Source organism: Cervus elaphus, chromosome 23 (genome assembly GCF_910594005.1).
Source record: "Cervus elaphus chromosome 23, mCerEla1.1, whole genome shotgun sequence".
Taxonomy (NCBI): domain Eukaryota; kingdom Metazoa; phylum Chordata; class Mammalia; order Artiodactyla; family Cervidae; genus Cervus; species Cervus elaphus.
Window position 1 is genome coordinate 58,458,296 of NC_057837.1, and position 15,079 is coordinate 58,473,374.

The following is a 15,079-nucleotide window of genomic DNA, read 5'->3' on the forward strand; positions in this document are numbered from 1 at the left end:
CTTGATACTTTCATTAATTTGCAACCTTTCAAATTTAGGTTATTATTACTTTTGTTACTGGGGCTTCCCTGGTGGCTCAGACGGTAAGGAAACCTCCTGCCATGCAAGAGACCTGGGGTCGATCCCTGGGTTGGGAAGATGCCCTGAAGAAGGGAACAGCTACTACTGGAGAATACACTCCAGTATTCTGCATAGTCCATTGGGTTGCAGAGTCAGACACGACTGAGTGACTTTCACTTCACTTCTTCACTTTTGTTACTAACAGGATACTTCATGAAGTAATAGAATACTTCATGCCTTAACATGACTTGTACTGTAGAAAGTAAATAAAGCATTTCTGCAGACTTTGATGACATGTGTTAGACATTTTTTCAAACAAAATTTAAAAGTCAAAATAACATACATCCTTCTATGATTTAATTTAGAACACAGGATAGAAATTAATCTCTAAGAGATAAGCCTTATCAAGAAAATTAGAGTATAGCAGTTTTTGACAAAAAAATACAATTATGAAAAATTATTAATTTTACCTCTATAAAATGAAGAACATTTGCTCTTTGCACAACAGTATCTACTGCTGAAAACAAAACTAATGAAAAGCCTCTTGTGATCACAAGATACATTCTGACATATTTTTATATCCACCCGCCAAATTTTAATTTGTTAGGTAAGTATACTCTGGAAAGATAGTCTGATGATAGGAAGGTCAAAGCTTGAATTTCTGCCTTCATTTTAGAGTCTGCCATTATTTCCATCTGTCAATAAAAGTAAACTATAGTCATACCAGAGTCCTTTGCTACAGTTCTGTCAGCTCAAACTGGTAAATCTAGATTTGTTTTAGTCTCCAACACCATGGGCAATAAACTTTAGGTCAGCCAGAATATTTTAGAGTTGCTACAGCTAAAAATATTAGTATGGATTCCTTCAATAGTTAGGAATGGTCTGGCATCTTTATAATTTCCTTCACTCCATTTTTCCTTCATGAACTACGATAGAACCGTAGACAATGGGTATTTAACTATGATGAGAATAAATTAGGTCAACTCCACCCAGCTAACCTTATCTATTAGCATTCACAATTCAATGTTTCAGCAACAATTTACTGCCAAACAATGCACATGGCAGTTGCTAGTTATATAAAAATTCAAGAAGGATAGCTTCAAAATATGATGCAAATAGCCACTGCTAAAAGTAAAAAGCAATAAAACATGACATTTGCATTTTAAAAAGAAACATACTTCTTTTCTCCAAAACGGTTGACAAGTAATATAAGGTCTCTTTAGGATGCTGTCAAGTTTCATCTGGTCCCGTTTTGTCAGTGGAATTAAAGTACATTTGGGTATATTTAATCTGGGGGAAAAAATAGGTTAAAAAAAATCAGTAAAAACAAAGTGCTCCTGTAACTTTAAGGTCACATACATTTCATTTTTATTTATCATGCTATTTCAAAAGACTCAGAAATAACAGATGAAAAAATCAGTACAGGTTCACTTTTAAATATGGAGTTTGAGGGAATCTGGTATGTCTTCGACCAGCAAGTGTTCAAGATCATAGTGGAGGTCTGTTTCAAGTTGTTGTTTTCTTTCATGCCACACTCACAGGATGATGACAGGAAGATAGACATTGGTTATAAAACAAATGCCGGGAGCACTAACATCATGTGTCTCAACACCAGGGCTGCCCCCAGAGCACCGCAGTCTTAGAGCAGTGAGCACCAGTGTGTGTGTGGCCAGCAGCGAGATCCACTGTGGGATTTCAGGTCCCACTGAATCCTTAATTCTTTGTAATTCAATGAGAATTTTCTGGGCCAAGGAAGTTAGTCTATCAATTTTCACTTATGCAGTCATGCGTGCACACAGACATACGTACACACATCTATCTTGTTTCAAATTTTTAAAAAGTGGATTGTAATTTTATCTTGGTATGTGTTTTAAAAATAGGACATGAAAAAAAAAATAGAACATGAGAGGTCCAGGATTTATGCTGTGAATTGCTTTTTGAAGTCACAAATCCTGGATTTCCCAGCAGAGCTCTAGTTTCAAACAGTCTTTCTCAATGTCCCCACAGTAATGACTATTTGCCACTGGCAGCTCCTGGATAGGGTGACAATTTGATTGAAAGGGAGGCCTAGAGGATTTCCCTTGAAGCCATGTTTGTGTAGCTATCATGCTATATTTTCTTTGATTGTACATTTATTTAGAGTACATTTATTTTGAGGGCACTGGTGGGATTTGTGAGATACACCTAGAGTTTCTTCGTTTTCTGCCTTAATCAGATTCTCTGTCCTAAACTTGTATTAGAAATGATCTCAATACAAATAGATCACCCCCAAGGGATTTTGACCATGATGTATACACTAAACTGAACAAAACTTTGATTCACTACAGCGTAAACATTCGAAAGTCAAAACCTGAATGTTTTCTCTTGTGCCCTCATTTTGTAAGAAGCATCGATCATTCTATTTTTAGAAAATAAGCGATTTTAACCAAGGTTTGCTCACTGCTTGAAGAAATCCAAATATGTTTAATTTCACTCTCACCTCTCACTAGCCAATTAAAACAATAAAATATCTTAAAATATCACATTAGCAGAGATGAATAAAGTGATAATGTCTTATGCTGAGGGGCAGGTGGGCTCTTATTCTCCAGGGAAGACAAAATAATTAACCTATCCAGAGGGCAGCCAAAGCCTTAAAAATGTGCATACCCTTTGACCCAGCAATTCCGGGAATTCAGCCTATGGGACTAATTAAGGATACAGGCAAAGATTCAGTCACAAGAAGGTCGGTCAGAGGACTATCTTTCAAAACAGAGATTTGGAACCCATCCAAATGTCCAACTACAAGGGACTGACCAAATAGACACACTCAGAATTGAAACCAAGTGGAAGAAGACATTCAAATAAGATCATAGGGATGTATTTATTGATAAGGAAGTGCAATTACATTGTGTTGTGGGAGAAAAGAAGATTACAAAATCAAGCTCTTTCAAATTCTTTTGGAAGAAATTATGGCAATGCACAGCAAATAATCTACAAGGGCAGAACTGTTCGTCTATACGTGACTTTTATCCTGTTACTTAATGATATTTTTTTCTATAACGAATACATATATCTTAAAACTGACAAAATGCAGATCCCCCAACTTTAAGTAATCTTAAAATGAGATTTTTAAATGAAATTAAGAACCTATGATAAAATCAATTCGGATGGCAAATGGTGTTGTCAATGATTACTATTTAGATTCAATGTCTTAATACTTTGTAAGTATAAAGAAATTATTAAAGACTTTAACCATAAGGGTAAAACAAAAAAATGTCTTCTAACTAGCTAAAGGCTCAATTAACCAAATATATTTAAGTATTTTAGTAGTTGAAACAGAAATATCGATAAATTAAATTTATAATGATATAATCCTGAGTTATCGTGAACGTAAGTAAAAAACAGTAAGCACTTCTCCTGGTAGTAACTCTTCAGGCTGAGTGCTACATGTTACAGTGAGTCATCATTTTAAATACCCTCATTGTGCTGTCTAACCTTTTGATATCAGAAGGGAGGAGACCAAGCCATCTAATAGCTGGAACTGTGAGATTATGGGCTTCAAAAGACATAGCCTAAAATAAAGAGCAGAAGTATATTAGCTAAACCTTTTGCAGAGAACTAGCAACACTTGTTTCTGCAGCAATTTTTTTTCAATTTATCAAGGACTAGTACTGAAGACTTCACACTCTCCGAGGCCACAGAAGTAAGAAAATCACCAAGAGCTTAGCTAAACTGGACTTTCAGTGGAGGTTTTAAAACTGCTCTATACTATTTCTGTGTTGATTTTCTATAACATGAAAGTACAAATGACCCTCTCTGACCCAAATTTATTGTTGTTTGTGATTCCACACCTTAATCCCTTGCTCCACCATCCTTTTCTTCTGCTATAAACATACACATCAGGGACACACAAAGTGTACACCAGTGGTTCCCAAACTTTACCATGAGTCAGGAACACTTGGAGGGCCCACCTTTAGAATTCCAGACTCAGGAGGTCTGAATGGGGACTGAGATTTGCATTTCTAACAACTTCCCAGGACCACATTTTGAGAACCACTGATGTGTAGCAGTTGCCGTCCCTAGTGGTAAAGTTTGGTGGTCTTTTCATTTCTCCCAATGGTTGGAATTGGAAAAGTCAGAATTCAAGACTATATATAATTTTCAGGGTATAATTGGTAATCAGTGTTGTTATGCTGAGGGCTTGCCGTTACTTCAGCAGGCCAGGAGAGTGGAGGATAATTAAGGCCTCTTGCCCAAAGGTAATCCCACTCTGTCATCTGCAGTCACACTGGTTATGCTGGAAGCTGGAATCATAAACTCTGAAACAGAGCGGCCCTAGACTAGGACAGTAGCTTCCCTGGTACCTTTTGGGGGCCCTCAGCTTACTAGGGGCTGATAAGTAAATGCAGAAATCACTCCAGTGAATAATACAAACTATCTCAATAGTGGAAAAGGAAAAATATTTTTCTATACTTACCATAGATCCATACTTATAGATACACATTATCTCTATGCCTGTTAAAAGAAAGTTAACTTTGAAATTTGTCTTCTTGCTTATTAGAGTTAGATAATTATATCTAACATCTGCAATTTTTATTTTTGTGGACAATACCAGTGGAAAATTTATGGTTCAGTTTAATACAGTAAAAAACAATAAATGCCCCAAATGATTAGTCATTGATTTAAATCTAATAATCATATTCTTTTAAAGTATTTTATGAAAGTGTTCTATAAGGAGAAAAACACAGCTATAAATATGATTTGATTATGACTATTTCAAATAGTCTAACAATAAATTACCATGTGGATCAGCATCTACCAGAGTGAAAACAGGAATGTGAAATGTATCCCACAACTTCTTGACTAGAAGTCTTGTGTTCAGATCAGGTACCCCCTTTCCCTAGAAGCAAGGATTGAAATCATGCATTTTAATTTCAGTAGAATGAAACTGATGACACTGTGTCCTTATTTTATTATTAACAAATATCTTCATAACTTGACTTAATTATCCCAGGTCTATGTAAATATTTTAGCAGAAACAGAAATAATAAAAAATGTGACATACATAAGGATGTCCACTGCAGTGTTACTTAAAAGGACAGAAACCACAGTAAATATCCAAAAGATCTAACAACAGGCAGCACAGCACAGTGGTGGCATGCATCAGCTTCAGAGCCGACTGCCTGCGCAGGCGTCTGGCTCTGCCACTTCTTAGCAGCGTGGACCTTAACAGTCATGAAAACTCTCTGAGGTTTGGGGCTTTGTAATAACATCTTCCAATATTATTACAGGAACTAAGATATTTAATAATTATAAAGCATTTAAAAGTATCTGGTTTAAACTCAGGATTTAATAAAACCAATGGTAGAATAGTATTATGAAGTGATTAAAACAATAATTATGTAGAAAAATAATTTGAAGAGCATTACAATAATGTTAAAAGAGAGAACAGGAGACCAAATGAAATGTGGAACAGGGAGGAAGCAAGTAGAGATGAGAACGGGCTTTTGATGGGAGAGCCCTGAGTCTGAATTCCCTCTCCACCAATCACTAGTGGGTTTCCTAGTCTCTTTAGGCTATGGCTTTATTTATAAAACTGGGCTAAATATGCCTACCACCCAGAGTTATGGCACTGCAGCAATGTGGAGTGAACTATCTTAATCCCAGTACTAGTTTTTTTTTTTTTAATATGTATTTATTTAATTTACTTATTTGGCTGTGTCTGGTCTTAGTTGCAGCACACAGGATCTTTTGTTGTGGCACTTGGGCTTTGTTGCCCTGTGGAGTGTGGGATCTTAGTTCCACGACTTGGGATTGAACCCACATTCCCTACATTGCAGATTCTCAATCATTGGACCACCAGGGGAGTCCCTCTCCAAGTCCTAATTTTGACCAGCCTTGAGATTGTGTTAAAACACATTCCTGGGTCCCAATGTCCTATTGTTAAAATGGGGATGATAATAACACCTATCTCATAAGGCTGGAGAGACTTTACAAGTTGATACGAGGGCATGAAGAGAAGGGGGCAACAGAGGATAAGATGGTGGGATGGCATCACTGACTCAACGGACATGAGTCTGAATAAGCTCCGAAAGATGGTGAAGGAGAGGGAGCTGGTGTGCTGCAGTTCATGGGGTCCGAAAGAGTCAGACACAACTGAGTGACTGAACAACAAACAATGTAGAAAACAGCAGTAAATGGAACCCTTATTACGTAAAGTGCCCAGCAGAGTTCCTGGTGCATCACGAATACATAGTGAATGGTAGTGTACTTTGTTTCCTTTGGGAGAGATAACCCATATATGTGGTAGAGGAGTCAGAGAGTACCAAAGATTCCTTCCTAGCCCAGCCCTCGACTCTCAGCTCCCCTCTGCAGGGGCAGCTACTACAGGCCAGCTTCTAGTGGGTGTTTCACCATAGTAACAATAGCAGGTATCAATGGATGCCATGACAGCACCAACATGTAGGCAGACAAAGACTAGAAGGCAGCATTCAAGAGGAAAGACAAGGTAAAAAGAGAAATGTGACCAAGAGCTGAGCTTTATGTGCATCTCCAGTGCACTAGTACCAGCTGTGATTCAAACTCCAAGGGCTGAAACAGAGGCTTGGGCCACTGTTGGTTTCTTTGTCTATAATGGCTTGTCTTCTGATCAGTCCAGCAAACATGCACTCTCACCAGGAAGGTGTGAAAGAGCAGGAGGACTCCACCGAAAATGAACCACAGGACAACGCCACTGAGAGATCACTTCAGGGGTTCAGGTATGGTCTTTATTACTGACAAGGTCTCAGTGTACATTTTCTGTCACAACTGTTCTCTCCTCTCTTCAAACTGAGCACATGCCACTAGGATCTCCTGTTATCATCTCAAATTTTTATCTCTAAGACTATATTCAACATCTTTTTTCTACGAAGAACCAAGCCTCCCTTGCCACTTGTTCTATAGCATCCATGGGGATATCGTGGTAAAGCTCCACACAATAGAGTCGTTTGGACTCATTCCTCTCATCCCGTGGTCATCACGTCCTTTTAAACTTGCCTTGGAAATGTCCTTTGCTTGAGTCCTTTCTCTTTAACCATTTCCCTGGCAACCTGCCACCAAGGTAACTACCTGAGAGCCTCCAGACAGGATCCCTGAATCTTGTTGTCTCCCTATCCATCTAACTGATGATGCTACCACACAAATCCTTGTCATTTCCTTTCTCACCAATCCTTCTCACTTTTGTTAACACTTGATATTTTTGTACTAAATCAGGATGCCTCCTGGGGGTGGCCAGGCCTTCCAAGATGCCAACAGCTGCCCAACATCCTGCTCCCTCGGCAGGGCAGCTCTCCTCACTGCTTCCAAAAACATACCTTACAAGCATCATACTTAATAAGCCAGGAGAACTGTAAGTAGATGAGCTTTTTTTTTTCTTCAGAGAACTAGGTCTTTATGCAGATCTGTAAGAGTGGAGGAAGGCTGGCACAGGATGGGGAACCTGATGTATCTGTTGCTCTCCCATCATCTCACTGACCCACACCCCTGGCTTCCTGTACTGCCACCTCCTTCTTCCCCAGGCCAGCAGATGTCATTGGGCTCCCCGGTTTTATGAACACCTCCCACATTACCCTTTGCTAATTATTGCCTGTAGTTCTCTGTGTATTACCTCAACATATGCTTCTGTGTTCTTTGCTCTTCTTTCAATAGCATACAAACCGTGTGAGGAAGAACAAGGAGTAGCTCTTGTTCATTCAACCCTATCAAAGCTCCCATGTTACCATATTATAGTCAAGACAAGTAGCCCCTGTGGGAATGGTGTGAGGGTGATACTGAGAGCCTATGTAAACTTACGTTTTTATTAGAAAATCTCTGGTATTTAAGAATCGGGACCATCACCTTGATTTCAGTCAGATTTGAGGATGGTTAAATAAATGCCTCAGAAATTCTTGTTCTATAATCCCAAAGGATGCTTCATAGTGACAAGAGAATGCTGTTCAAACTCACAGATGACATTATAAACCACTCTTGTGTGTATATGTGCTTCAGTTGTGTCTGACTCTTTCCAGTTCCATGGACTGTAGCCCGCCAGGCTCCTCTGTCCTTGGGATTTCTCAGGCAAGAATACTGGAACAGGTTGCCATTTCCTACTCCAGGGGATCTTCCTGACCCAGGGATATAACCCATGTCTCCAGCATTGGCAGGCAGACAAACCCCTCTTATTGATCACCAAAGTAGCCCATTAGTCTGCTAATTGAGGTAAAAGTAGATAATATACCGTAACCATGATGCATGGAGACATTTTGTTGCAAAAGTTGTCATCCAGGAGGCGCTGAAATGTTGCATCTTTTTCTACAATTAGTAGAAATTTCGCATCCGTAATTAAATCTGTGAAGTTAAGGCTGATAAATTTAAGGCATGTGTGTTTCAACTGAGCCAGTAATTATAAGTAACAATGCCATATCAATCAATTCAAAAGTAGCTATAGATATAGAATTTTTGTTTTTACCTTCACACATCAGATACCTAGTCTCTTCCAAGGCATCTTCCCAACCCAGGGATCGAACCTGCTTCTCTTGCTTGTCCTGCATTGGCAGTCAGATTCTTTACCACTAGCCCCACCTATTCACACACAGTATTTACATATCTGTCTTTCTTACTAGATAGTGAGCGCCTAAAAATATCCTAGAAAAGGGAGCATGGTATGTTCATCTTGACCAATACAGGGTATGGCTTACTGGTTACACATTATGAAGGCTTGATTTATTAAAGTAAAAATGAATGAACGTTCTGTAAGTTTAAATAGCTTTCTCACTCAAAGGATACTCTGAATTCCTTGAATATTAGATGGCACAGCAACAGCCTAAGTTAACAAGAGGAGACAGTTTTTATTTTAAATAAATAGCAAGTATAACAACATTTGGGCTTCTCTGGTGGCTCAGACGGTAAAGAATCCACCTGCAATATGGGAGACCTGGGTTTGATCCCTGGGTTGGGCAGATCTCCTGGAGGAGAGCATGGAAACCCTCTTCAGTATTCTTGTCTGGAGAAGAGTCTGGCAGGCTCTTCCCTTCTCCAGGAGAAGAGTCTGGCAGGCTACAGTCCGCGGGGTCCCAAAGAGTAGGACATGACTAAGCTACTAAGCAAACATACACAATAACATTTAAAAATGTATCAAGAACACTTTTTGTTGTTGTTTAGTCGCTCAGTTGCAACCCCCGTGGACTGTAGCTCACCAGGCTCCTCTGTCCATGGGATTTCCCAGGCAAGAATATTGGGAGTGGGTTGCTATTTCCTCCTCCAGGGGATCTTCCCAAGCCAGGGATTGAACCCGTGTCTCTGAGTCTCCTGTATTGCAGGTGGATTGTTTACCACTGAGCCACTGGGGAAGCCCTATATTTTCATTTTTTAAAAATACACTGTCATCAGAAGTCTACACCTCAGTAAGAAAATAGTAGGACACAGATTTACTTTTCAATAAGAAAAGAGACATACAACCCAAACTACTTCCCAGCAGGTGAAAATTTCTTGGAAACTTTATAGATATGTGGCTTAAAAAGCAGAAACTGATAAAGGAAAGACTTCCTTATGTAGAATATCATAGGTGTCATTCTCCTCTTTCCAAAATGGTGAGTTAACCATTTCCAAACTTCTGTGCTAGTTCTGTGACTTTCCATGTACTAAAGCCTAGCAAACACTTTAGTCTCAAATTTACAAATTTCAGAACCAGAAAATTTTATGAAGATACATAAATAGCCATGCTAAAATGGTCAAGTCACACTTTTACCTGAAAACAACAAACAGTGCATTTAAAAAAGGAATGTGTATGTTTGTTTATTTCAATATGACATCTGACAATTGGCATATTTGGAAACTGGGTAATGTACAACCCCATAAAGCATATACCTATTCATCCTTTCATTTTATTTAAAGTCTTGAGCTCTGAACTACATACCAAAGCCAGTCAATAGAGTGCATTTCAAACACAAAGGAGCTTGAAATGGAGTGGAAGCACGTGAACACATTATGATGCTTACTGTTGCACGTGTGCAGTTCACCTTGGTGCCATCTTCCTCAAGGTACTTTAAATCGCCAGCAATTAAACCTTTTGATGTAGACAGCTGAAAAAAGTAATAGTCATATATGAAACCTTTTTCTCGAGTGCATTTTATGCTTCTAAGTCCGTTCTCATGTTCACCTGCTAAATCATATAGGCATTTTGGATCAGACTGGAATTTAAGAAATAAAGGAGAAAATACGTAAGCGTTTAGGAATGAAAAGTGTCTGACAATTCATCAGTTTTGCTTCCTTTAGCCAAGGGGATCCACTGAGACTAGATTATTTAAATTCATAGTGAGAAAAACATAATATCAAAAATATGAAAAGGTGGCACAGGTTACATTTATTCTATTTTCATACATTTTGTTTTAAAATATCTTGTATTAAATGCTACTTACTATATGCAGACTCCTCCTCGGCACTTTTAACATACAGGAAATATCATTGATAATATTGTCCACAACAGTCTGGTTACCAAAGAGTTGGCTGTCAGTGTAATAAATGTCTCTGTGAAAATTTTAAAAATATATATTTTAATTAACCATATTTTCTCTGAATATGATAAATATTGGAATATTAACTGAAGAAAGCTTTGAGTGGGTGTAAACAAATAATTTATTACCCACAGTCTAGTTTTATGTAACTTTTCAAAACATATAATGAAAGTCAATCCCACACATATAATGAAAGTCAATCCCACTTAACCTCACAACACATTTCAAAGAGTAATTTATTAGAATAATGTACTTACCTTTTGGTTGCATAAGTGTTGCTCTGTACTAATTTATAAATCATGGAAAATATTTTAAGAATTAGTGCTGGAAAATAAGATGGAGTAAGTGAGTTACTCATCACTTACAAAAATCAAAACATTCTGTGATCAAGGATTAACTCTCTCCAGTTACTTTCCACAACATTATAAAAATTATCTTTCCAAAAGAGAAGTGTTAAGTACAGAATGATAATTGTCTACAAGATAGATAAAATTAAGTGTTCTATGTACAGCAAAATTGAAAGACTATTTTTCCACTGAATCATATACTTGAACATTCATTTTGGAATAATACTTTACTTCCACATTTATTGACAATGCAAAATTCTACAAATTTATTTCAAGTACAGGATGGCTTATTAATGAACAAGTAAAATAATTTAGCTCAGAACAACTATGACCCAGAAAGTAATCAAAATTATTTACTTTACCACTAAAAGCTATGAAAGATGAATTTACCAAAATTTTTAACTGATTTTGGTGAATCACTTTTGATTTTTCTTGTGGTACAATGAGATACCATGTGAAGACCCACAGAATCTTCAAACCTGTCATTTTGTTTAAAGCAAGGGAATAGAATAAAAAAGAGTTAACTTCTGAACACCAAACAACATACAATATATGTCCTCTTCTGAACATCATTTAAATCCACATTTCTTCTCAATGTAAGCACTGAAGTTTTAGGATAACCTCGTTTATAAGTTTAGAGAATTCCAAGTGGTAATCAGGTAATTATCTTTGCAACATACAGAGGCACTAAAAGAGTGTTTAAAATACATGAATTAAACACCTTTGATTATAGTGTGTGCGCATGTGTGTGTATTTCTTTCCTGGGAAGACATTTAGGGTATGTGAACTGTTATAAATTATTTCACAAAGTAGCATTTTGCGTATTGATTTAATACTTTTATTCAATTTAATAATAAGATTTGAAATATTTCATTTAATTTACCCCCAAAGTTACAGTAATGAAATAAGTTTATACTCGGTTGTTAAATTGAACTGCCAAGCCTGTCCTAAAGATGGCAGAAGGCACCAGGCAAACAGGCCAGGTGACAGCTGCTTCAAGGCTTGGTGAAATCCACCTTGCAAAATATGATTCAAAAGTTTACAGTTTCACTAATTATATTGATCATAAAATAATAATGAATGACTAAAGAGCCTTAAGATTTCTTTAATTCTTTTCCTGTAACTCTTACTGAGGACTAATCTTGCAGTGTTTTTCATTGTTTAGTGAAAAGTGTCTACAGGTTGAGGACCTGAAAGAATCAAACTATGTAACTAGATTCCAAGACTCTGATAAAGCCGTTTGCTGATTTTACCCTCTTGGGGACATGACTTCGCAGAAGGAGATCTGCTAAGAGAATGAGCCATCGCAATGTGTTCTGTGCTCAGGATACATTTATTTTGGTCTCAATATCAGGGCTGGTTATAGCTCCCCTGAGCAAGTGGTTTGCTTCTGCAGTACAGATAAGAATTCTGATGGTGATATTTTCCCCTTTGAGTGCTAGAAAGCTTAGATCCAAGGCTGGAGCCTATTTTTAGCAGGACTGTTTAAGACTTTATCATATGCATTTTGAATTCTAACTTCTTTTGGTGCTCCATTTTTTTGTTCCTAGCATTGTTTTCCCTTTGCCTTATCTTTCACACCTACTTGTAGTTTATATAACCTGCCTGTATGGTATGTATTTTATAAACTTCCTTAAATCCTTTTTGGCAGGGTAAAGGCAACAAACAGAATTAAATCCAACTAGAACTCTAACTCAAATAAATTCTAATAATGACTTAGATAATGCACTTAAAAATTTAAAAATGCAAAATGCCCACTTTATATTTTCCCAGCTTGATCTGTTGTCTATTGTGAATGCAGGCGCTTCATTTCTTGCCAAGCTTGTGACTATGTCTTGGATAATTTTTTCTATAGATGAAAGAACCTCAGAACTGAAAGAATAAACACACAATGATTCAATCTTAATTCTAAATTAGACCTTTACAATAGGTAACATTTCCCCAGAATATTAATTTTTTGTTTCATTGGTTGTTTTTTAAGACTAGATGATACATGTCAATATTCTCTCCCACTAAATTTTAACATGAGTAATACATTAAAACAATTGTATTTATAGTGGTGGATTTCAAGGAAATTTCATTTGCTTGTAATTTTACTTCTCAATTACCAACTTAAGTACTATCTCCCTTTTAATGACCGATTTATAAATACATTGATATAAATGTATTGATATAATGTATTGATATAAATACATTGATCTTCAGATCAATCTACTTTAAATACAAACTCATTGACTTGAAATACTACTGATAAATCTTTTAATTGATGTAATACTGGCTTTTATTTCCCCAAATGCAATGTGAAAATATTTCAAAAAAACAGTTCTTACTATAGTATGTTACCCTAATTGATGTCATGCCATAAATCAGCCCTTTTGAATTTTAGTGATACAAAAAGAAAAAACTTTAATCATTACCATGAAAGGGCTTGGCAACTACTACACCACAGAAAATGATTAAGACTTAGCACAGTTTTCCGTCAGCTGACTCTTAATTTCACAAGCCATCAGCTTCAAAAAATGTTATTCTGTTATAAACACTATAAAAATATTGCCTAGGAAGGAAAATCATATTAAATCTAGAAAATGCACAAAATGTAGTGTTCGAATTTCCATAGAAACTTCACAGCTTTCATTGAAAATGCATGTATCAGAAAATAACTTTTAAAACATTCAATATTTTCTGATTTTGAGAGCAAAACTGATTTAAGTATCTTATTCATTTTTCTAGTTTGGAAAAAAAGCTGCAGTAATATTATGACTAACTTTAAAACAATCAGATTTACATCTGAAACCTAAACAGGGACTGCCACCCCCTTCTTTTACCCTCTTCTAGTACTCTCTTAACTAAAACATATTATAAAATTTGTTTGTCGCTTTCTAGGGCGTCTTGTTTTTTTTGGTAGTTGGTCTGGGCTTAAATGACAGTACTTTGTTTAAGTGAAAAACCTTGCTGATAAAACTAGAAAAGCAGATCAAGTAAGCGGAACAACAGAGCATTTTAAGTGAAAGTGGTGAATAATGTAAACATATTTCCTGCAGTTAACTCCAGGTTGGGCAGCTGGAGAATCTCTGTAATTGATTTTATCAGCACCACACTCTTAAGCTAAACTCTAACTGTTTTAACTGATTTAAAGAAATGTGTATTTTCTTCCCTTTCAGGTCCATAAATCCCATTGTCTTACTATAAACCACTTAAAATCTGTTGACTTCCTCATTCATTTTGATAAAACACACTTATTAAGAACTCACAACATTGACTTCCCCCCACCCTTCCTTCAAAAAAAAAAAAAGCTTGAAAACTTCTAAATTTTCACAACTTTTAAAAAATAAACACCAAGCCAAACTGCGCCTTAAACTCCTCAACTGTCCAGATCTCAGGAAACCCGTGACGCCAGCTGTGGGGATGCTCCTGGAACATTCTAGAAGACACAGCGGGGGGGGGGGGGGGGGGGGCTGTGGGGGGGGGGGGTGTAGGTGCGGCTGGCACCGGGCTTTTTGAGTTGAGAGTAAGAAGAAATAGGGGGCACTAAACTTTCTTGGCGTTCAGGGCTGGTGGGCCAAACAGGCCTCCGTGGCCTCAACATTCTGAGGTGGCCTTGCTCCCCAGATTGGGAAGATGGGAAGGGGGTCCAGCATTTCTCCACAGAGCACCTCAAGCCTGGCTGGGCAGAACCTTCTTGCTCCCTAACTCCCAGCCGTCTGTGCCCCAGAAAGAGCCCATATACCTAGAAGCCAAGCGCATCCCGCTACCCGCGGGCTCCTCGCCACCTCTCCTCAGGGCGGCCAGTAGGGAAGCCCTGTGCTGGTCCAAAACCTCGAAAAACGAGGCCTCGGGGCCCCTGGGCATAAAGGCCATAAGGACCGACTGCAACAAAAGCATCCAACAACAGGAGCAGGAGCTCCACCTGGCCTGAGATCACCCTTCTCTGTACCCACAATGCACTTCCAGGGGTGGGGCCTGGAAGGACAGCTCCTCTCCCGAGCGGGGCGGGGCGGGGGGGGGGGGGCGGACTGCGCATGCGCACACCTCACCCCCAGGTGGGATTGGACTAACGCACGTGCACAGCGCTTGCACTGAGACATCTGTGCGCAGGGCTCTATCAAGTGCAACCTCACCTGGGAGACGAAGTGATGGGCCCCTTCCTGGGTACCTTCTGACAAG

General features: G+C 38.1%; 1 protein-coding gene across 2 annotated transcripts; it reads right to left on the minus strand.

Annotated features, from left to right (window-relative positions):
* Positions 1 to 277: 277 nt before the first annotated feature.
* On the minus strand, positions 278 to 14,783 carry SPO11 (SPO11 initiator of meiotic double stranded breaks). Of its 2 annotated transcripts, XM_043884525.1 has the most exons (13): positions 14,643 to 14,783; positions 12,674 to 12,787; positions 11,306 to 11,394; positions 10,826 to 10,892; positions 10,473 to 10,581; positions 10,053 to 10,136; positions 8,842 to 8,878; positions 8,294 to 8,403; positions 4,840 to 4,939; positions 4,517 to 4,554; positions 3,535 to 3,611; positions 1,239 to 1,350; positions 278 to 755 (listed from the first exon to the last, which is right to left on the minus strand). In XM_043884525.1, exons 1-13 carry the CDS (start codon positions 14,771 to 14,773, stop codon positions 636 to 638), a joined length of 1,188 nt encoding a protein of 395 aa, XP_043740460.1. In that variant the 5' UTR covers positions 14,774 to 14,783; the 3' UTR covers positions 278 to 635. The 2 variants fall into 2 exon arrangements, with proteins under 2 accessions (XP_043740460.1, XP_043740461.1); XM_043884526.1 differs by lacking the exon at positions 12,674 to 12,787 and having other exon boundaries at positions 636 to 755; positions 14,643 to 14,773.
* Between the last annotated feature and the right edge of the window lie 296 nt (positions 14,784 to 15,079).